General features: G+C 39.5%; 1 protein-coding gene across 8 annotated transcripts in view; it reads left to right on the forward strand.

The window, feature by feature from the left end:
* Nucleotides 1-24,096, forward strand: part of PHF21A (PHD finger protein 21A) — a 188,329-nt gene that overhangs the window by 147,480 nt on the left and 16,753 nt on the right. For all 8 annotated transcript variants that reach the window (XM_080817669.1, XM_080817666.1, XM_080817672.1 and 5 more), the window contains 2 exons: nt 1,754-2,047; nt 22,626-22,724. In XM_080817669.1, coding sequence (XP_080673795.1) covers nt 1,754-2,047; nt 22,626-22,724 — 393 coding nt within the window. The remainder of the gene's footprint in view (nt 1-1,753; nt 2,048-22,625; nt 22,725-24,096) is intronic.

The raw sequence follows: 24,096 nt of genomic DNA on the forward strand, positions 1-24,096 counted from the left end.
CTGCAACAGCCACCACACAGTCATCTTAAGTTCAGCTAAATATTCAGATTTGTGAGATTGTCAAGGCCCACACATGGTACCAGTCTACTTGGAACAATACAAGACAGAAACCACAGCTTACCAGCAAGACAGCATCAGACATTTTTTGTCAGCCTGATTGGCAGTCTCTACAGCTGTCCAGTGATAGCTCAGGTGCAGGGAGATGAGATCTTGATCTAGACGGTAGGAGAGCCATCCTGGCATAGAAGGCTTATGCCATGTGGGAGCCAGTGTATCTTATAACAATTCCATAGACATGGCTTTCAAGGTCGCTACACATGGGGACACGCTCAGTTACAAAAGTAACCCCACTTCATGAAGCCCAAAGCATGGTGTCCCATCAAGTATTTTTAATTCTCCCATTCAGATTCAGTTTAGCAATAAGGGATCATTTTTACCATAAGCAATGTTGCCTGGTAACATAGTTGACATTCTTACCCTTAATCAGGTTTCCAGGGGAACAGAGCTGGAGAGTTAACTGCAGGTCAAAGTTTCATGCATAAGGGGAAAAGATTTTGCCCACAGGGTCACTGTACAGAAAGTTCGAAAAATGCTGGCTTAAATCAGGTTATGTTACCTGAGGTTAGCTGGCTAGTAAGAGGTAGGAACTAGGATTTGAACCCAAGCAAGGCTAACCCCGTGTTTTTAATCATAATTCTTTGTCACTGTTCCAGTAAGCTAAACATAAGGTAGAATGATGGCAGGATGAGCATAGAAAGTAGCCATATTTGAGAGGGATTTAGGAAGTAGAGGTGGAGTAGAAAGCATCAAGAATGGTTCTGAAGTTTATTTAGCAAGTTTATTTATTTATTGAGGGGATGATAATAGGAGGAAGGAGAGGGTCAGAGGAAGAAATAGGTGAGTTTGAGACATAATGATTTTTTGTTGTTGTTTTTAAAGATTTTATTTCTAAGCAATCTCTATACCCGACATGGGGCTCAAACTCACAACCCCAAGATCAGGAGTTGCACGTTCCACTGACTGAGCCTGCCTGGAGCCCCTAGACATGTTGATTTTTAATTTCTTGGAAGACTTCCAAGTAGAAATATATGACAGGCAGTTGAGTATGTGATTCTGAAGTTCAGGAAACGACTGTTCCTGAGATACCAAGTATGGATGTCTTCAGTACAATAGATGGTAATTGAATCCATGGGATGGGTGAGAATTCGCAGGAAGAGTGAGGAGATTGGGAAGAAAAGAGGTTCCAAGACAAAACTCTGAGAAATACATTTAGGATTGGGCAGAGGAAGAGGAAGCCCACAAAGGTGACTTAGAGGAGCAGCCAAGAACAGGGAGTTAGAGAGCAAGGAATCACACTGAATTGAAGCCACGAACATGAAGAAATTTAGAATGTGGAATAAGACCAGCGGCAGCATTATTACCACATTGGGCACAAATCCTGAGTGCGACCAGTCTCTGGATTAGGCATTTGACCTCAGCCTGAAGAGCCAGCATGGTATGGGAGAGGGAGCTAAGGTCTGGATTCAGAAAAACCACATGGTAGGGTAACATGTGGACCCTCTTAAGAGCTGATGAGTCTGTTGTAAGATTATATATCCTGATAGCTGTAGAATTAATACCACCAGCATGAATATTAATAAATATTGGCACTAAATACCATTTCACATATAAAGTGTGAAAGACCTGGCAATGTCTTAAACTTATAAGACTTGAGAAATTTCTTTAAGTAATATTATCCTCTCTTTCCCCATAGGTTCGACCCAAGCCTGTGGCCCAGAATAACATTCCTATTGCCCCAGCACCTCCTCCCATGCTTGCAGCTCCTCAACTTATCCAGAGGCCCGTCATGCTGACCAAGTTCACCCCCACGACCCTCCCTACCTCCCAGAATTCCATCCACCCCGTCCGTGTCGTCAATGGGCAGACTGCAACCATAGCCAAAACGTTCCCCATGGCCCAGCTCACCAGCATTGTGATAGCTACTCCAGGGACCAGACTCGCTGGACCTCAGACTGTACAGCTTAGCAAGCCAAGCCTTGAAAAACAGGTACAGGCAGAGTATGCATCTGCTTTGGGCAGTAGTAGCCTTGCCTTTGAGGCTGGGCTGTCTCTAAATACATTCTCTCAAGAATGCTTTATCTCAGCACCATTGTCGGTAACCTGTTGCTCATCATGTGATCATTTATCCGCAGTGCGAAAGGGCCAGTCTTACTGAAGAAAGTTAGGTTGCTTTTCCCACCATCCCCTTACAGATGGATTCAGATTCCTGTGGGAGTGAGCGCCCCCTGCTGGTTCTGAGCAGATATTCACAGATGGGTTTCTGCTGCTCTCGGGAAGCACAGAGGTATAATACACAGAAAATGGCATATTAGTTTTGACCCAATAAGAATCCAGATGAGGATATGACTGTGAAAGTCAGGGAAGAGTAAACAAAACAGGGAAAGGGATTTCATTTGACAGATTTCCCCTGGTTATTACAGAAAATGAAGAACCAAATGAAAAAATTAAAATTTCTAAAAAGCATTTTTTTTAACTCTAGAGAATACAGCCATTTTAGCTCAAATATTGAAGTCTCTCATGTATATTTCTAAAGTCAGATTTTCTCTCAAAAACACAAGGCTATGGAAATACAAGTAACCTCCAAAAATACTTAAGGGTTCTGTGATAGAAGACTTCTAAAAACAAGAAAAAGGATTTATAGGCAGTCACCATATTCTATTTAAAGGAAGACCAGTGACGAGAACGAATTTTGCAAAGAAAAGCATCCTCTTTCAAGAAAGTTGCTTTAAAAAGTCATTGACCTATTTCTAATTGCTCAGGCTTGAGTTCTCATTCTTCTGAAAATAGTCTCTGGTGATCCTGAATCTTCTGCTTCTGGATGGCTGACCATGATTCAGAGAGGCTGGCCAGATGGTGGGAATTAGAGGCTTCCTGCTGCCTTGACCTTCTTGAACAGAGGATCCTTATGCATAGAGCACCTGGCTTTCTACCCAGACAGCTCATAAATGCAGCAGACCTTGCACTAAAAAGCTGGTACTAAAACCTCATGCTCAGGAAACACAAGGGAAAACAGATCTCTTTTCCCGGGGAGCCTACTCAAGCCCCAGAAAGTGCTTTGAGGAACGTTCAGAAATAAATGAGTTATGTATGTTTTACATCCTAAGTTTTCAAACTTAGTATCAGCAGAACTTCATTATTAAAATATGAAAGTGAAATGCTCAAGCTGGGTAGTTTGGGTAGGGGCGTGTATGGAGATCAGTTGCTTCGTGTCCTTGCTGGCTCTCAGAGAGCTGGTGAAGAGCCGTAGAGTTCCACAGAATGCGGTTTCAAAACTCTCTTTTAGATTACCAAATCACATTTTCCTCTGACCTCTTTTTTGGTAAAGATACTTTTAGGAGACATATTTTTTCAGTTTTATTTTATTTTTACATTTCTCATTTTCCTGATTACATCTAAGATAATACATACTCCTAATGAAAGAAAACTCAAACATTATGGAAAGATATAATGTACAAAATGCATCCACCTCATAATCTATGGAAAGAGTAAACTTCCCCCATAATTCTAACCCCTGACACATATAAACAGAATAAACAGTTCAGATTAGATTCCTTCACTTATTTGCTGTGCACCTACTAACATTTTTAAAGCAAAAACCAAAATTAAACAATATATATTTTGTAACTTGCTTTTTTTCACATTGGATCTTGAATATCTTTTGTAGGTCCTGGCCTTACATGTTCATAGAGTTTTTAATTTTAATTATAATACCATAAAAAGGTACCCAGGAATTCTCCAAAATTCTAAAAAGAATTTCTTTCCTAGCAGTAAATTGCATGGTCTCTCTTCTTGTTGATCTAATGGAGGAATCCGGTCATTGCTCTGTTAGTTTAGCAGACCACCTGGCCTGATGGGCTTGCAGGTTACTAAGCTCCGTCAGCAGGGGTACACTTGAGACCAGACTCCATTCTCAGAATCCTCTGACTTGAGAGCTTTCTGCTGTCCTTCTTTTCTGTGACTCATTTCCAATATCACATTTATAACGATTAGGAGATCTCATAGATGGGCTAAGAGTGAAGCAATATAAATATTGTAGCCACAGAAGTATTACTCACAGTCTGTTCATAGAATTATCAAAACTTGTGTCCAGCCTTGTCTGTGTGACCAGGTTACATGGGTTCCTTTCTGTTTCCTTTAGGGTGATAACATGGCATTTAATAGAAATGTGTTGATTAGGAGCCAGCTGCTATGCTGAATGTGATGCCTGAATATAAGGGTGGGTAAATCAAGGCTAAACCCTCACAGACTCAGTGTGCAGTGCATTTAGGACAGTTACGGATGGAGGCTGTGCCTCCAGGGAAGGAAGCAGGGCAAGTCGTGTGGTTTCAAAGGCCTCCCACCTTGGCACAGAAAAGGAAGAAGGCAGTGTCAGTAATAACAACAGTGTCTCATGTCTCCTTCCCCCATCACGCATTACCAACTCCTTATCCACCCCAGAGAAGAGCTCCCCTGTCTTACCCTTATTAGAGGCCACATCACATGGTGGCGCTGAGAAAATGAGTGCTAGAGTTTAAAGAGCTTTGAGGCTAGAAACGTTTTTGGCAGAAACACGGAGCTAGACAAACTTACATCCCCCATACCACTGCCTTTTATGTCCCTGTCTCTCCAGCACTCTGTGAAATGGGGCTAACCACCTGTTATTGATGCACAGAACTAAAGCATTTAAAGTCTATTAGACTGATGTAGTTAATTCCCAGGAACTATGTTTGTATTTTATCCACTGCACCCTTCCCCTGCACCAAAGACCTCTTTGTACGTCCCCAAGGTAAGCTACTGAAAAAAAGTCCTGGGTTTGTTGGGAGAAACTGCCAGATTGCCACCCATTTCCCTACTTCTATATATATCTTGCATAGGAACTTATACTAGATCCTCTAAAAAAGGAGTGCTTCCAAGATGAGAATATTATCTGATGTATTATCCTCAAATCCCAGTCTTCCCTCTTAGGAAACATGAGCTGCTGACTCTTCACCTTTCATGTCAACACTGGTGTTCTAGCAGGGAAGGGAGATCCAAGTGACCAGGGACGGATCTTGCTTTACCTTCCATCCAAATTTACCTAACCTTGATTGATGAAACTGTTTGGACGTTTATTCTTTTTATTTTTTTTTTTTGAGATTTTATTTATTTATTTGACAGAGACGCAGCAAGAGAGGGAACACAATTTATTCTTTTTATTTATTCTTTTTATTTTTTTTTCGAGATTTTATTTATTTATTTGACAGAGATGCAGCAAGAGAGGGAACACAATCAGGGGGAATAGGAGAGGGAGAAGCAGGCTCCCCACTGAGCAGGGAGCCTGGTACGGGGCTCGATCCCAGGACCCTGGGATCAGGACCTGAGTGGAAGGCAGACGCTTAATGCCCCTTGGACATTTATTTATTTGCAAGTGGCTAACTTTGATTATTCCTGCAGCCAAGTTTCAGAAGATGAATTTGGCATTCAGGGTATAACTGGTTAACTTAGTTTTTCTAATCCTGTTAAGAGTGTTTGATTTCTATCTTTATCATACCAAAAAGAACAGGATTTCTAAATTCAAATAGTCATGGGTACGAAGCAGTAAATATAAATAAGTAAAGCATGCTGGTAGTGAATACGTGGACTTTTTATTTTTCAGTTTTCAATGGGAGCATGAGTATAAGAGATATCCCACTTTTATTCTTTTTTTTTAAACCTTTTTTTTTTTAAGATTTTATTTATTTATTTGACAGACAGAGATCACAAGTAGGCAGAGAGGCAGACAGAGAGAGAGGAGGAAGCAGGCTCCCCGCTGAGCAGGGAGCCCAATGCCGGGCTCCATCCCAGGACCCTGGGATCATGACCTGAGCGGAAGGCAGAGGCTTTAACCCTCTGAGCCACCCAGGCGCCCCTATTCTTAATTTCTCTTTGAAACAAGCATGATGAAACTGACAAATTGGCCTTGGTGTCAGGAAGACCATAGAAGGTAGAAGAGACTGGTAAGCTGGAAAGTTAATGTATGCCGTCTCAAGAAAGCAACTACTTCTTGACAATAGCCAATTTTTTTTTTTAATTATATGGAAACTTTCCCTTTAAGAAAGGGCAGAAATCAGGGCGCCTGGGTGGCTCAGTGGGTTGAAGCCTCTGCCTTCAGCTCAGGTCATGATCTCAGGGTCCTGGGATTGAGCCCTGCATCGAGCTTTCTGCTCGGCAGGGAGCCTGCTTCCTCCTCTCTCTCTGCCTGTGATCTCTGTCTGTCAAATAAATAAAATCTTAAAAAAAAAAAGGGGAGGGGGCAGAAATCCAGATATTTTGAGAAATCACCTACTTTTAAAAATACTGATAACTGTTTAAACACCATGTAGGCAGGGGTGCCTGGGTGGCTCAGTGGGTTAAAGCCTCTGCCTTTGGCTCAGGTCATGATCTCAGGGTCCTGGGATCCAGCCCCACATTGGGCTCTCTGCTGAGCAGGGAGCCTGCTTCCCCCTCTCTCTCTGCCTGCCTCTCTGCCTACTTGTGATCTCTCTCTCTCTCAAATAAATAAATAAAATCTTTAAAAAAAAAATAAACACCATATAGGCAAAAAATAACATTGCAGGACAGCTTTACCTCTGGATAAATGGTTTTAATGTCTGATTTTAGCTTTTTTGTTTTTTTTGTTTGTTTTGTTTCCCAGTTATTGTTTCACTCGGGTGATATTCGTACCACGTAAAATTAACCATGTTGAAATGAAGAATTCAGTGGCATTTAGTACATTTACAATGTTGTGCAACCACAACCTCTGTCTAGTTCCAAAACATTTTCATTACTCCAAGATAAAACGCAGGCTCTTTTAAGTAATTACTCCATTTGCTCCTCTCTCTGCCTCTGGGAGCCACTAGTCTGCTTTTTGTGTCTATAGATTTACCTATTCTGGATATTTCATGCAGATGGAATCATGTAATGTGTTATCTTTCACGTCTGGCTTCTTTTACTTAGCATACTATTTTCCAGATTCATCCATATCATAACGTGTATCAGTACTTCATTTCTTTTTAACAGTTGAATAAGAGTCCACTGTATGTATATGCCACAACTTGTTTATCCATTCATCCATTGATGAACCTTTGGGTTATGTCTACCTTTTGGCTATTGGGAATAGTACTGCTATGAGTATTCATGTACAAATATTCGAGTGTCTGTTTTCCATTCTTTGGGGGTCTATACCTAAGTGGAATTGCTGGATCATGTAATAGTTCTGGGTTTAACTTTTGGAGGAACTGCTGTACTGTTTCCAAAGCAGCTGAATCTTTTTCCGTTCCCACCAGCAATGTATGAGCATGCCATTTTCTCTGCATCCTTGGTAATACTTACTATTTTCTCTTTTTAAAAACTATAGCCATCCTAGTGGGTATGAAGTGGTATTGCATTGTGGTTTTGATTTGCATTTCATTAATGGTTAAAATTGTTGGACATCTTGTGCTTGTTGGCCATTTGTATATCTTCTTTAGAGAAATAGTTCTTTGCCAGTTTCTATATTGGGTTGTCTTTTTGTTGTTGAGTTGTAAGGGTTTTTTGTATAATCTGAGTATTAGATTCATATCAGATTTGCAGGTATTTCTCTCCCATTCTGTAGGTTATCTTTTCACTCTTTTTTTTTTTCCTTGGAAGCCTGTATTTTCCTCATTTTATGGGTAGTGTCCTTTCATACACAAAACTTTAATTTTGATGAAGTCCAGTTTATCTGTTTTTTTCTTTTGTTGCTTGTGGTTTTTGTGTCACATCTAGGAATCCATGGTCACATCTAAGAAAATGAAGATTTACCCCTAATTTTTCTTCTAAGAAGTTGTATGGTTTTAGCTTTTACTGTTTAGGTTAGTGGTTCATTTTGACTTAATTTTTGTATAGAATATTAGATAAGGGCCCAATTTCATTCTTTTGCACGTGGTTATCCATTTCTTCTGTCCCTATTTGTTGAAGAGACATTCCCCATTTGAATGATCATGGCACCATTATTGAAAACCAGTTGGCCATTGATGTATGGATTTATTTCTGGACTCTCAATCCTGTTCTGTTGGTCTGTAGATCTGTCATTGCACCAGTACCAACCAAACCCTCTTAATTACTGTAATTTTGTAGTAACTTTTTAAATTGGGAAGGGTGGGTCCTCCAACGTTTTTCTTTTTCAACATTGTTTTGGCTATTCATGGTTCCTTGCAATTCCTACGTGAATATGAAAATTGGTTTTTTCTTCAATTCTTCTGCCAAAAAAAGGCCGTTGGAATTTTAATAGAAATTATATTGAATCTGTAGGTTGCTTTGCATAACATTGTTAACAATATTAAGTCTTCCAGTTCTTGAATATAGATTTCTTTCCATTCATTTAGGTTTTCTTTATTTCCTTAAGCAGTGGTTTTATAGTTTGCAGTGCACAAGTCTTTTATCTCCTTAGTTAAATGTATTCCTAGGTATTTTATTCTTTGGGATGCTATTATAAATGTAATTGTTTTCTTAATTTCCTATTAAAATTGTTTGTTACTGTTATACAGCAATACAGCTGATTTTTGTGTTCATATTGTACCTTGCAACTTTGCTGAGTTTCTTATTAGCTCTAATAATTGTTTGTGGACTCTTTGGGATCTCTGTATGTAAGATCACGTCCTTTGCAAATAGAGATAGGTTTACGTTGTCCTTTCCAATTTGGATGCCCCTTATGTCTTTTGCCTAATTGCTCTGGCTAGAACTTCCACCACAGCGTTGGGTGGCACTGATGGAAGTGGGCATGCTTCTCTTGTTCCCAATCTCAGAGGAAAAGCTTTCAGTCTTTTGCCATTGAGTATGATGTTAACTATGGTTTCTCATTAATGCCCTTTAAAAATTTGAGGAAGTTTCCTTCTATTCCTAGCTTTCTGAGTGTTTTATCATGAATGAGTGTTAAGTTGTTTTTTCTGCATTGAGATGGTCATGTGTTGGGGGTGGTTTGCCCTCATTTATTAATGTGATCTATTATATTCCTTTCATTCCTGGGGTAAGTTCTACTTTGTCATGGTGTATCATCCTTTTATTTTATTTTATTTTTTTAAGATTTTATTTACTTTGTAGAGAAAGTGCAAATGCAGGGGAGGGGGAGGGCTGAGGTGTAGCAGAGCGGGGAGGAGGAAGGAAAGAATCCCAAGCAGACTCCATGCTGAGTACAAATCCCTACATGAGGCTTGATCTCACGACCCCAAGGTCATGACCAGAACGGAAACCAAGAGTTGGGCACTCAACCATGTGTGCCACCCAGGTGCCCCTGTATCGTCCTTTTAATATGCTGTGAGATTCAGCTTGCTAGTATTTTATTAAGATTTTTTTCACTGTATAAGGGACATTAGTCTGTGTTTTCTATTTTGGGGATGTCTTTGGCTTTGGTGTCAAGGTAACACTGGCTTCATAGAACAAGTTAGGAAGTGTTAATTCTTTAAATATATGATAGAATTCACCCGTGAAGCTGTCTGATTCTGGACTTTTGGGGGAGGATTTTAATTACTGTTTCAGTTTCTTTGCCTGTTACAGGTCTGTTGAGATTCTCCATTTCTTCTTGAGTCAGTTTTGGTAATTTGTGTGTTTGTAACAATTTGCCCATTACACCTATATTATTTAATTTGTTGGTAATTCTTCAGTGTACTCTCCTCTAGTCCTTTTTATTTCTATAAGATTGGTAGTAATGTCCCCACTTCTACTTATGATTTTTATGATTTATGTCTTGTCTCTCTTTTTTTCCTTAGAGTGTCCAGCTAAAGGTTTCTCAATTTTGTTGATCTTTTTGAAGAATCAACTTTTGGTTTCATTAATTCTGTTGTTTTTCTGTTCTCCATTTCATTTGTTTCTACTGTAACTTTTATTATTTTCTTCGTTCTGCTAGCTTTGGATTTAGTTCTCCTTTTTCTATTTTCTTAAAGGTTTTTCTAGTTCTTTAAGGTTTAAAGTGAGGTTATTGACTTGAGATCTTTCTTAATTTTTAATGTAAACTGTTAGAGCTACAAATTTCCTCCTGAATACTACTTTCACTACATCACATCAGTTTTGGTATATTGAGTTTTCATTTTTATTCCTCTCAAAGTATTTCCCAGTTTCTCTGGCTGTTTCTTCTTTGACCCATTGGTTGTTCAAGAGTGTGTCGTTTAGGGCTCAGTGGGTTAAGCCTCTGCCTTCGGCTCCGGTCACGATCTCAGGGTCCTGGTATCGAGCCCCACATCAGGCTCTCTGCTCGGCAGGGAGCTTGCTTCCCCCCTCTTTCTGCCCGCCTCTCTGCCTATTTGGTGATCTCTCTCTGTCAAATAAATAAATAAAATCTTAAAAAAAAAAAAAAAAGAGTGTGTTGTTTAAGTTCCACATATTTTAAGTTTTCCAGTTTTCCTTTATCACTGATTTCTAGTTTCTTTATGTTGTGGTCAGAGAAGATACTTTGTATTATTTGAATATTTTAATATTTGTTAGGATTTGTTTTGTGGCCTAAAACATGGTCTGACCTAGAGAATGTTCATGTTTACTTGAGAATGTGTATTCTATTGTTGTTGAATAAACTCTTCTTTATATTTCTGTTAGATCTAGTTGGTTTACAGTGTTGTTCAAGTCCTCTGTTTCCTTACCGATCTTTTTTTTTTTTTTTTAAGATTTTATTTATTTGACAGAGAGACCGCGAGAGAGGGAACACAAGCATAGGGAGTGGGAGAGGGGAAAACAGGCATCCCGCAGAGCAGGGAGCCTGATGCAGGGCTCAAACCCTGGGATCATGACCTGAGCAGAAGGCAGATGCTTAAGGACTGAGCCACCCAGGCGCCCCTGATCTCTTTTTTTAATAAAGATTTTATTTATTTAGTTATTTATTTGAGAGAGAGCAGGAGGGGAGTTGGGGGAGGAGGGTTAGAGAGAGAGGGAGAAGCAGACTCCCCACTGAGCAGAGGGAGCCCATTGCAGGGCTCAGTTGCAGGACCCTGAAATCATGACCTGAGCTGAAGTTAGTTGCTTAACTGACTGAGACACCCCAGCGCCCCTCCTTACTGATCTTTTATCTACATGTCCTTTCTGTTCTTTAAAGCGAAGGATTAAAGTCTCCAATTATTATTATAAAATTTTTATTTCTTCATTCAGTTCTGTCAATATTTGTTTCATATATGTGAGAATCTGTTGTTTGGTGCGTATATATTTAAAATTGTCTTATCTTCTTCATGAATTACCCTTTTATCAATATATAATGACCTTCCTTGTCTCCTGTAATGATTCTTGACTCAAAGTGAGTTTTGTCTGATATATCCATGGGCTCTTTTGGTTACTATTTGCATGGAGTATCTTTTTTCATTCTTTGACTTTCAACCTGTTTGTATCTTTGGCTCTAAGATGAATCTGTTATAGACAGTGTATATTTCAGTGTATATTTCAGTTTTGTTTTGTTTTGTTTTTTATCCATTCTGTCACTCTCTGTCTTTTAAGTGGTGGTTTTAACCCAGTTACATTTAAAATGATTGCTGATAACAAAGGACTTAAGCCATTTTGCTGTTTGTTTTCTGCATGTCTTATGTCTTCTTTGTTCTTGGTTTCTCCAATACTGCCTTCTGTTGTGTTTGGTTTTTCTTTCTAGTGCACACTTTTGATGCCCTCATTTCCTTTTCTATATATATTTCAGTTATTTTCTTAGTGGTTACCATGGGGATTATAGTTACATTCATAAATTTTTAACAACTGAATTGGTACCAGCTCAGCTTTAATAATATACAAAAACCCTGTTCCTATACAGCTCTGCCCCCACTTTATGTTGTTATTGTCACAAATTATATCTCTATACATTATATGCCCACTAATATAGATTTATGTATTTCTCTCTTAAATCCCATAGGAAACAAAAGAGAAGTTACAAATCAAAGTACAATAATGTTGGATTCTACTTTTACCTGTGTAGTTTCCTTTACTGTAATTCTTATTTCTTTGTACGGCTTTAAGTTACTATCTGGTGTCTCTTTATTTCAGCCTGAAGAACCCCCTTCAGCATTCCTTTTAGGTCAGATCTACTAGCAATGAACTTCCTTAGCTTTTTGCAGGATATAGCATTCTTGGTTGATAGTGATTTTCTCTCAGCACTTTTAATATATAATCCTGCTACCTCTGGTCTCTGGGAAGACGTTGGCTGCTAACCATATTGAGGACCTCTTCTATGTGATATATCACTTATGTCTCGCTGCTTTTTTTTTTTTTTTAAGAGATTTTATTTATTTATTTGACAGACAGAGATCACAAGTAGGCAGAGAGGCATGTCTTGCTGCTTTTAAGATTCTCTCTTTGCAGGGCACCTGGGTGGCTCAGTGAGTTAAGCCTCTGCCTTTGGATCAGGTCATGATCTAAGGGTTCTGGGATCGAGCCCCACATCGGGCTCTCTGCTCAGCAGGGAGCCTGCTTCCCCCTCTCTCTCTGCCTGCTGCTCTGCCTACTTGTGACCTCTCTCTGTCAAATAAATAAATAAAAATCTAAAAAATAAAAAAGATTCTCTCTTTGCCTTAACTTTTGACGGTATGACTACAAAGTATCTCACTGTGGATCTCATTTATTTATTTTTAATTTCTTTTTTTTTTAAAGATTTTATTTTTATTTATTTGACAGCCAGAGATCACAAGTAGGCAGAGAGACAGGCAGAGTGAGAGGAGGAAGCAGGCTCCCTGGTGAGCAGAGAGCCCAACGTGGGGCTTGATCCCAGGACTCTGGAATCATGACCTGAGCCGAAAGCAGAGGCTTCAACCCACTGAGTCACCCAGGCGCCCCTTTAATTTCTTTTTTTTATGGCAACACAGATTTTTTTTAAATTTAAGTTTATTATTATTATTATTATTTAAAGATTTTATTGATTTATTTGAGAAAATGAGAGTGCACAAGTGGGGTGGGGAGGAGCAGAGGGAGAGGGAGAAGCAGACACCATACTGTGCAGAGAGCCTGATGTGGGGCTCCATCCCAAGACCCTTGCGATCATGACCTGAGCCTAATACAGATACTTAACCGACTGACCGACCCAAGTGCCCCTATTTTATTACTTTTTAAGTTTTTATTTTAATTTCTGTTAGTTAACATACAGTGTTATATTAGTTTTAGGAGTACAAAATAGTGATTCAGCGGTTCCACACACCACCTGATGCTCATCACAAGTACAGTCCTTAATCCCCTTCACCTATTTAACTCATCCCCCACCACCCTGCCCTCTGGTAACCATCAGTTTATTTGCTAAAATTAAGAGTTTATTTCTTCATTTGTCTTTCTCTCTTTTTTTTCCCCTTTGCTCAGTTGTTTTGTTTCTTAAATGCCACATATGAGTGAAGGCATATGGTATTTGTCTTTCTCGGACTCGTTTCATTTAGCATTGTATTCTCTAGACCCATCCATGTCATCCAAAATGGCAAGATATCATTCTTTTTTATGGCTGAATAATATTCCATTGTAAATATATAAACCACACTTCTTTATCCATTCATCCAACAGAAGGGTGCATATATCTCTTTGAATTTTTGTTTTTGTGTTCTTTGGGTAAATACCCAGCAATGAGATTGCTGGATCATAGGATAGCTCTGTTTTTAACTTTCTGAGGAAACTCCATACTGTTTTCCAGAGTGGCTGTACCAGTTTGCATTCCCACCAATAGTGCAAGAATGTTCCTTTTTGTCCCCATCCTCGTCAAGACTTGTTCCTTGCATTTCTGATATTAGCCGTTCTGACAGGTGTGAAGCGATATCTCATTGTAGTTTTGATTTGTGTTTCCCTGATGATAAGTAATGATGAACATCTTTTCATGTCTCTTGACTCTCTGGATGTCATCTTTGGCAAAATGTCTGTTTATGTCTTCTGCCCATTTTTAAATTGGATTATTTGGTTTTTGGATGTTGAGTTTTGTAAGTTCTTTATGTATCTTGGCTACTAACCCTTTAGCAGATATGTCTTTTGCAAATAGTGAAAGTTTTGCTTTTTCCCTACCCATTTGAATGACTTTTCTTTGTGTTGTCTGATTGATGTGGCTAGGGCTTCCAGTATAATGTTGAGTAAAAGTGGTGAGAGTAGACATTCTTATCTTGTTCCTGACCCTAGGAGAAAAGCTCTCAGTTTTTCCCCCATTGAGAATGGTGTTAGCTGTGGGTTTTTTATATATGGCCTTTGTTATGTTGAGGTATGTTCCCTCTAAGCCTACTTTGTTGAGGATTTTTATTGTGAATGGATGTTGTTGTACTTTGTCAAATGCTTTTTCTGTGTCTATCAAAATGATCATATGGTTCTTATCCTTTCTCATTGATATGGTGTGTCACATTAATTGATTCGTGAATATTGAACCACCCTTGCAAGTCAGGAATAAGTCCCACTGGTCATGGTGGTGAATGATTTTTTTAAGTGTATTATTGAAATTGGTTTGCTAGTATTTTGTTGAGGATTTTTGCATTCATGTTCATCACAGATACTGGCCTTTAGTTCTCTTTTTAAGTGGTGTCTTTATTCAGTTTTGGTATCAGGAGAATGCCAGCCTCATTGAATGAATTTGGATGTTTTCCTTCCTTTTCTATGTTTTGGAATATTTTGAGAAGAAGAGATATTAACTCTTCTTTAAAGTTTGATAGAATTTGCCTGTGAAGCCATCTGGTCCTGGACTTTTGTTTATTGGGAGTTTTTTCATTACTGATTCGGTTTCTTTGATATTTATTGGTCTGTTCAAGTTTTCTGTTTCTTCCTGTTTCACTTTTGGTAGTTTATATGTTTCTAGGAATTTATCTACTTCCAGATTGCCCAGTTTTTTGGCATATAGTTTTTCATAATATTCTCTTATAATTGTTTGTATTTCTGTGGTTTTGGTAGTTACTTCTCTTCTTCCATTTGTGATTTCACTTATTTAGGTCCTTTCTCTTTTTTTCTTGATAAGTCTGGCTTGCTTTCCCCCACCTCCCTCCCACCCCCCTCCCACCCACCTCCCAAAGAACCAACTCTGTTCTGTTCTATTGTTCTATTCTGATCTGTTCTATTGTTATTTTAGTTTCTATATCACTTATTTCTGCTCTGATCTTTATTATTTCCTTCCTTCTGCTGATTTTAGGTTTTGTTTGCTCTTCTTTTTCTAGCTCCTTTAGGTGTTTAAGCATAGTTGTCTATTTGAGATTTTTCTTACTCCATGAAGTAGGCCTGTATTGCTGTATACTTCCCTCTTAGAACCACTTTTGCTGCACCCCAGAGGTTTTAGAATGTTACATTTTCATTTTAATTGGTTTCCATGTCCTTTTTTGTTTCTTCCTTTAGTTCCTGGTTGACCCATTCATCGTTTAGTAGCATGTTATTTAATCTCCATGATTTTGTGGTCTTTCCAGATTGTGGTTGACTTTTAATTTCATAGCACTGTGGTCAGAAAAGGTGCATGGTATGACTTCAGTCTTCTTGAATTTGTTGAGGCTTGTGTTGTAGGCTAATATGTGATCTGTTCTGGAGAAAGATTTGTGTGCACTTGAAAAAAATGTGTGTTCTACTGTTTTAGGGTGAAATGTTCTGAATCTATTAAATCCATTTGTTCCAGTGTGTTATTCAAAGCCACTGTTTCCTTGTTGATTTTCTGTTTGGATGATCTGCTCATCAATGTAAGTGACATGTTAAAGTCCCCTATGACTATTGTTTTATTATTGATTAGTTCATTTATGTTTGTTACAAACTGTTTTATGTATTTGGGTGCTCCTATGTTGGGTGCATAAATATTTATAGTTGTTCTATCTTCTTGTTGGATTGTCCCCTTTATTATTGTATGTGTCCTTCTTTGTCTCTTATTACAGACTTTGTTTTAAAGTTTTTTATCTGGGGCACCCCGTGGCTCAGTAAGGTAAGCATCCGATTCTTGGTTTTAGCTCAGGTCATGATCTCGGGATTGTGAGATTGAGCCCCACATCAGGTGCGGCACTGGATGTGGAACCTGCTTAAGATTCTCTCTTTCCCTCTCCCTCTGCCCTTCCACCACATATGCACAGTCGCACACTCTCTCACTTTCTCTCTCTCTCAAACCTTTAAAGTCTTTTTTATTATATAAGTATTGCTATTCTGGCTTTCTTTTGATAGATATTTTTTCATCCCCTCATTTTTAATCTGTAGGTGTCTTTAGGTCTAAAATGAGTCTCTGGTATGCAGCATACAGATGGGTCTTGTTTTTTTTAATTCACCCTGTCACCCTATGTCTTTTGATTGGAGATTTTTGTCCATTTATGTACAAAGTAATTATTGATATATTTTAATTGCCATTGTATCCCTTGTTTTGTGTTTTTTTCTGAGGATTTTCTCTGATCCCTTCTTGTCTTTGTCTTTCATGTTTTGCTGATTTTCTTTAGTGATATATTTGGATTTCTTTTTCTTTTTTTTTTTTTGTTTGCATATTTATTGTGGTTTTTGATACATGGTTACCTTTAGGTTTGTATATAACATCTTACGCATATAGCAGTCTGTATATTAAGTTGAAGATTGTTTAAGTTTGAGTCCATTCTTTTCTTCTCTCCCCCCTCCCCGTGTTTTAGGTAGATGGTATATTTTATATCTTTTTGTGTGTGTGTGAGTTCCTTGACTTCTTTTACAGAAATACTCACTTTTACTGCTTTTGCATTTCCTTCCTCTGTACTGTCAGTTTTGGTCTCCCTTCCACTCAAAGAGTCCCCTTTAATATTTCTTACAGGGCTGGTTTAGGGTCATGAACTCCTTTAGTTTTTGTTTGTCTGGGAAAGTCTTTATCTCCTTCTATTCTGAATGGTAGTCTTGCAGGATAGAGTATTCTTGACTGAAGATTTTTGCCATTCAGCACTTTGAATATATCATGCCACTCCCTCCTGGCTTGCAAAGTTTCTGTTGAAAATCTCTTGCTAGACTTATGGGTTTTCCCACATAAGTTACTGACTTCTTTTTGTCTTGCTGCTTTTACATTTTTTTCCTTATCACTATATTTTGCCAATTTAAATCCAGTATACCTTAGTGTGGGTCTGCTTTTGTTGACTTTGGTGGGAGTTCTCTACCTCCTGGATCTGGATATCTGTTTCCTTCCCCAGATTAAGAAGGTTTGCAAATATTTTTTCTTCTAATACATTTTCTGCCTCCTTTTCTCTCTCTCTCCTTTTTCTGGGACTCCTATAATACAGATGTATTATGTTTGATGAAGTCACTGAGTTCCATAAGGATATTCTCATTTTGTATAATTCTTTTTTCTCTCTTTTGTTCACCTTGATTACTTTCCATTGCTCTGTGTTATAGGTCACTAATTAATTCCTCTGCTTCTTCCATCCTGTTATTATCCTATCAAACACATTTCTCATTTCATTTATTGAGCCCTTTATCTCTGCTATATTATTCCTTATCCCTGTGTTAAGGATCTCACTCATGTCTTCTACTCTTTTATCAAATCCAGTGTGTATCCTTATGATCATTGCTTTAAATTCTCTATCAGGTATGTTACTTATATCTGTTTTATGTAGATCTCAGGCTCTGGCCTTGTCCTGTTCTTTCATCTAGGATGGATAAATATCTGTCATCTCCTTTTGTCTGCCCCCGTGTGTCTGTTTCTGTGTGTTAGGAAAGTCCGCTGTTTCTTCTTTTCTTACAAGTAGTGACTTTATGAAGAAGAGTTCCTGGAGTGCCCTGCAGTGCAGTGTCCCCTGTTCCCCAGAGCCTGGCACTTCGGGAGAGTATCTTAGGTGTTGCTTTTGCCCTGCTGTTGAGCCTGAATCACATTTCCTTTCAGTGCAGTCATCTGCCCTGACTCTCTGCCTGTTATGGGCTGTGCGTGCTCTCTGTGATGTTCCTGGGATCCAGGCAGGCTAGCTTTTAGGGGTCATGCCCACTGGGGAACTTGTGAGTGTGGGGGTAGCACAACTTGCCCTGGGCCACTGGTCCTATGATGAGTTTCCTGAAGTGCTGTGGGTGGCCAGTGGAGTGGGCTGAGTGTGGCTGGGCCTGGCGCAGAACTAAGGGACCACAGGAGGCACGATGCATGCAGTGGCTGGACCAGGCGTGCACACTAACAGAATCTACCGTGAGCCCAGGGCTGAGGCTAGCAGGTCCTCTAGAGAACTTGTGGGTGTGGTGCCCTGCGAGCTGGTTTGGTAGCAAACATCTGTGCAGCACTGCCTCCTGCAGGTTTATGCTTAGGGGAAGGATGGGGGAGGTGGAAAATGGCACCTGCCAGCTTCTTCGTTTTTAGAGAAGTCCCCCAACATGCTGCAAAATCAGTATGAACAGATCTGGCTCCCGTTTGACCCCAGTGTTGTGCAAATTGCCATTTTTATGTTGCCTGTTGGCTCAGGTTGCTATCCCTTTAAGGGTGTTGACCCAGCTATCACTCACCCTCCTGGCTTGCTCAGTGCTGAGTCAGCTGACTTTTAAAGTTCCAGGCTCCAAGTCCTACTGGTTTAAAAAACGTACAGAATTCAGCCCCATTTTTTTTTTAAAGATTTTATTTATTTATTTGACAGAGAGAGAGAGATGACATGTAGACAGAGAGGCAGGTAGAGAGAGAGGGGGAAGCAGGCTCCCCGCTGAGCAGAGAGCCTGATTCGGGGCTCGAGCCCAGGACTCTGAGATCATGACCTCAGCCAAAGGCAGAGGCTATAACCCACTGAGCCACCCAGGTGCCCCTCAGCCCCATTTTTGAAGCCAAACATTATGGGGCTCAGTCTTCCCCCAGCTGAGCTCCCTGGTGTGAGGGCCCATTGCTCTGCCATCTCCATGTGCACAGCTCTCTCCCATCTGCAGGCAGCCTCCTTCCACCTTTCTGAACTTCCTAACCTTTCAGATCCTGCTGCTTCTGTATATTTAGTTACGGAGTTTGTTCTGCCAGTCTTTTGATTGCTCTCTGGTTTATTGACTTGGGTATGGTTGATACCTAGTTGTAAATGTAGGGACAGGGAGAGCTCTGGGTCCTTCTACTCTGCCGTCTTTCCCCAGACCATGCATCTTTTTTAGTTTATTCTATATGGATGTCAGTGAGCTTCTTGGATGTGTAGATTCCTGTCTTTAATCAAATTTGGGAAGTTTTGAGCAGTTATTCCTTCAGGTATTATTTCTGCTTCTCTCTGTCTCTGCTCTCCCCATGGGAGTCCATAATGCATATGTTGATAATGCCCCACAGGGCCCTTAGGCTCTGTTTATTTCTCTTCACGTTTTTCCTTTCTGTCCCTCAAACTGGATAATTTCAGTTGTCCTATCTTGAGTTCACTGATTCTTTCTTTTGCCTGAATCCCTCTAGTGAATTTTTCATTTAAGCTTTTATACTTTTCAGCTCCAGAGTTTCTATTTGGTTCTTTTCAGTAATTTCTGTCTCTTTTATTGATCGTCTGTTTTTGCTGGGAAATTGTTCCCCTGGTTTCTTTCAGTTCTTTGTCCATGATTTCTGTTAGTTCTTTGAGCATATTTAAGATAGTCTTTCTCTAGAGAGTCCGAGAGTCTAGGTTTCCTTAAGGCCAGTTTCTCTTGATTTCTTTTTTTCCTCCAAATGGACCATACTTTCCTGTTTCTTTGTATGCCTTCCAATTTTTTGTTAAACTGTTCATCTTGAAATTCCAATGTGATAATTCTGGAAATTAGATTCTCCTCCCACCACAGATTTTGCTGTTATTGATTGTTTAGTGCCTTTTCCAACTGTATTTCTTGTCATGGATAGTCTCTAAAATCTCTGTTCTGTTGTCTTGGGTCAGCTCGTGACCTGACAGATTTCCTTAAACAGCTGGAGCCAAAAAGACCAAATAATGATGATTATGAAAATAATAATAACAACAACAACTAAATTTAAAAAGAAACTTTCCTGTCTTTACAGATTGGCTCTGAGCAGGAGTACTTACTTCTTCAGTGCTAAGCCAAGCTGTCTCTAACTCTGTCTTAGCCTTCACCTCTTTCTTGGACAGAACTCAAAGATCAGCCAGAGGTGTAAGCCTAGGATTCTCTCATCTGAGCACGCAGTTAGCCCTGGGAATATGCAGTGTACTCTGGATTCCCCAGTATATGTGATACCCCTTCAAAGCCCTTACTCTTAAGAGAATCTTTCTCCTCAGCCTCCTTCTTCCCAGGCCTTTGGGTCTGTCTGCCATATACTCTATCCACCAGACCTTGCACCAGGTGATTGGGTAACATGGCCTTAGATGCTTTCATCAGATGCCACCCCAAAAGGCACTTTTAGCCTAAGATGGGCAAAACAAAGGTTTTGCTCACCAAGTCCTCGCCAGTCCTCAGGGAACCCCCCCCAAACAGGTCAGAGTGCACAACAAGCTTTGAAAACAAGGTCCACCTTGGATCCTATGGCACCAGCAAGCCACACTAGGAACACAGGGTGCTTTCTCCAAAGCCTCAGCCCCAAAGCTGTGCAATGTGGTTTGTATGTAGGTAAGGAAAAATGCTTTCTTAGGGAAATTTACCAGCCTCTTTCTTCACTGAGTGTCTCCCTGGTTTGCTATAAGGTTTTTATTAGATTCCAGAATTCTAAAAAGTTGATTCCGTTTTTGCCAGCTTAATGATTGCTTCAGTGGAAGAACTAATTCTTAGAGCTCCCTGTTCTGCCATTTCTGTCACTCCCCCAACCCTAATGTTTTGGGTTTGTTTTAAGCAGCTTAAAACAACAAGTATTTATTATCCCATTTAGCTTGTGAGGGTCAGGAATCCGCTTGCATCCTAGCTAGGTGCTTCTGGCTCAGCGTCCCTCACAAGTTTGCAGTCAGACAAGTTGGCCAAGGCTCACCTCCTCTCAAGGCTCACCTAGGACTGGATAATTCACTTCCAAACTCAGTGGCGTGGCTGTCGGCAGACGGCACTACATTCACTCTGGCTGCTGGTGGAGGAGGTTCAGTTCCTCACCACACAGACCTCTGCATAGTGCTGCTCACAACATGGCCTGGTTTCCCCCAGAGCAACAGCTCCGTGAGAGAAAGGGATATCCCTGGTGTTTTGATTGTTTTATTTATTTATATTTTGATGCTTTTTGTGTTCTTTATCCAATCCTGAGATGATTGCATTCTTTTTGAGTGAGAGAGAAAATCTGCACCCTGGATAATTTCTTAGTGGAGAGGAATTGGTTTGCCCTTCCCCAGAGGCATTACCACTACGTGTGTCCCTCAGCCCTCAAGATGGAACTAAGAGACCCCAAGAAACCTCCCATAGCCTCGGAGGAGCAGCAGACCCTTGCAGTTGACCTCTTATCCCCCCTCCCTCAGACCCCTGCCCTTCCTCACTCAGAAAGCCATGAAAATAAGCTTCTGGACACCCAGGGCCTGAAAGATGACACTATAAACTGCTTCCCTATTGTGTCCCCTAGTAGTATGTTTAGTGGTTTGTTTTATGGAGGAAATTTGTCCTTTTTGATTAAAAAATGTAAGAGATGAAGTGAGTGATTCTTCTAGAAGGGATGGTACTAGGCACAGAGGACTGCAAACCTGTGTAAAATAATGCCTGTTCTCAAGTAGTTTATCATATAGAAGAGGAAATAGGACAGGAAAGTGATGAAAAATAGAATATCAGGCAGCGTTTGTGCCTCAGAACAGTGGCTGCTACAGTATTGATAAGGCAGACGCTGACATTCTCCTAAAGTAATAATATGAGAAGCAGAAGGAGAATACGGAAGTGGCTAGGAAAGAAAGTGAAAGATCTTTGTGATCGTATTTGTCTTTCAGATCTGGTAGCATATTTCACAACATAATGATTTTTGAAAACTTCTGATTGTCCTGCTTACAGGACCGAAGTTTCTTCCTCATCAATGATCAGTTTCATTCTCGTTTATTTAGTTCCTTGCTGCCATACAGAAAGACAATTAGCATCCACATTTTTTTTTAATTTGAAAAAGTAAATTAGGTTCATGTTCACAGTTTTATATCCACTGTTCTAATATCGTTTCAGTATTTACAGAAGGGTTCATAAAATGAATAAGCCATCGAGTCATAATAAGAACAGTAATGCAAGCCCAGTCTACCAATTTGCTAGCTGCCATTTGTGCTTAAAAATGATAATGCTACTGGTGTTCTTTTGTTTGAATGGATGCATCTGGAAGACAAGGTTGGGGGTAATCAGAGGGTCAGCCTCTTGCAAGATGACCTTTCCTTGGCAAGTGCATCTCTCCTCTAATGAATGATACAGGCAGGTGTTAAATATCCCAAGCGAGGGTAGTCCTGCATCTTCTCTTAGGTTATGATTGGAATTGGAAATAGGAGAAAGTGTATGTAAGATTTTTTTTTACATTCAGATCTTAAGCATGCTGTGGACTGGAATTTGACCCACATGTAACAAGAAAACTGGAAAACTGCTCCTATATCCTAAAATACAGTGAAATCAGAGCAGCCTATACTCATTTTTATACATTGGAATTAAACTGTGGATTTTTCTTTTTGTATAATTTAGACTGTTGTAGTTATATCTACAACATATCTACTCTGTCTTCATATCTAGTTATACAATTTAATTATTTCAACTGGGGCCTTACATCTTATTTTTCCCCTTCCAAAGTATAATCCATATTACCTCCTTTATTAATATGTTTCCAATTTGAGTATGTTCTTTTTTTCTTTTGGCTACAGTTAAACTGTGTTTTCATTTTTTTAAATAAAAAGTGAATTCTGAATTTTCATTTAATTTTCCTTCCCTAGACAATTAAATCCCACACAGAAACAGATGAGAAACAAACAGAGAGCCGGACCATCACTCCACCTGCTGCACCCAAACCAAAACGGGAGGAGAACCCTCAGGTAGGCTCAGCCCTCCAAAGGCATGGTTCAGTCATGAGATGTGACTTATTCTCAACTAACGAGGAGGGACACTTGCTGTCTGAGTCACTTGGTTTTCCATTTCTTGTGCTTCCTCACAATTCTGTAACATATTGCCAAATCGGTTTGGTCTAAGGCAGATTAAGAGTATAGTCTGGAGTGTCCATGAGCTGGCATACAGGCATTTCATGCAACGTACAAACTTGAAATGTAAGATTAATGATAATTTTCTCTCATGATAATTATATTTTGTCTCAGCCAACATTTCTAAGAGGTCCATCCAGTACACTCGGCTAAGGTCTATTTATGTTATCGATTATAGTTGTTATATGTGCATTTTTGTTTCTACCATTGTATTGCACCAGATTCCCAAATCCCAAATGAATCAGTAGCCCAAAAGTTGTTCACTGAAGCATAAAAGTAGGGATGAAAATAGTAACATCTGTACTATAACTTAGGATAGAGTTACAAACTTATAGAGCCAGCAGGACTGGTACAATGCACAGCGTGAATTTGTGTGTCCCCTTAGACAAGAGAATTTTTTAGTTTGGCTCATGGATAAGCAGATCTGAAAGAAAAATGTGGACAGGTAATATGATGATAAAAATCTGGTAGTTGGATTTTATTAGATCAGCAATCTATTTCCTTCTGTCCTCTGTGCATTCTTTTTTAATGAAACCATGTCAAATAGTGGCATGAAGCCATCAAAACTTCATGTCTTTTTTTTTTTTAAGTGATGATTTATTAAGTTAAGCCAGTTCAGGTTTTTCTAAAACAAGTATAAATTATAATTCTGATATGAAATTGATTTGGTTTTTTTAAATGTATTTTTAAAGTTTTTTTTATAATTCTAGTTGGTTAACATACACTGTTATATTAGTTTCGTTTCTTTCTTTCTTTTTTTTTTTTTTTTAAGATTTTATTTATTTATTTGACAGAAAGAGACACAGCAAGAGAGGGAACACAAGCAGGGGGAGTGGGAGAGGGAGAAGCAGGCTTCCCGCAGAGCAGGGAGCCTGATACGGGGCTCAATCCCGGGATCATGACCTGAGCCGAAGGTAGACGCTTAATGACTGACCCACCCAGGTGCCCCTGAAATGGATTTGTTTTTAATTTATCTGTAAAGAAGGGACCAAAACTTAAACTAGAAAGAAGTACCAGTGATGCAAATTGCTGAGGAACTTACGAAATCATCCACAAAATTACCAAAGGAAAAGGATATCTTGTGTTGGTAGCCCAGTGTGGGCAAGGGAGCACCACTACCATGTAGAGTGGTAGATAATTCACCTTCGAATTGGACAGAATCACTGCCAAAAAGAGAATAAATTAGTTTTTGGTACACGTGTGATGCATA

Source organism: Martes martes (genome assembly GCF_963455335.1).
Source record: "Martes martes genome assembly, chromosome: 10".
In the NCBI taxonomy this organism is placed as follows: Eukaryota; Metazoa; Chordata; class Mammalia; order Carnivora; family Mustelidae; genus Martes; species Martes martes.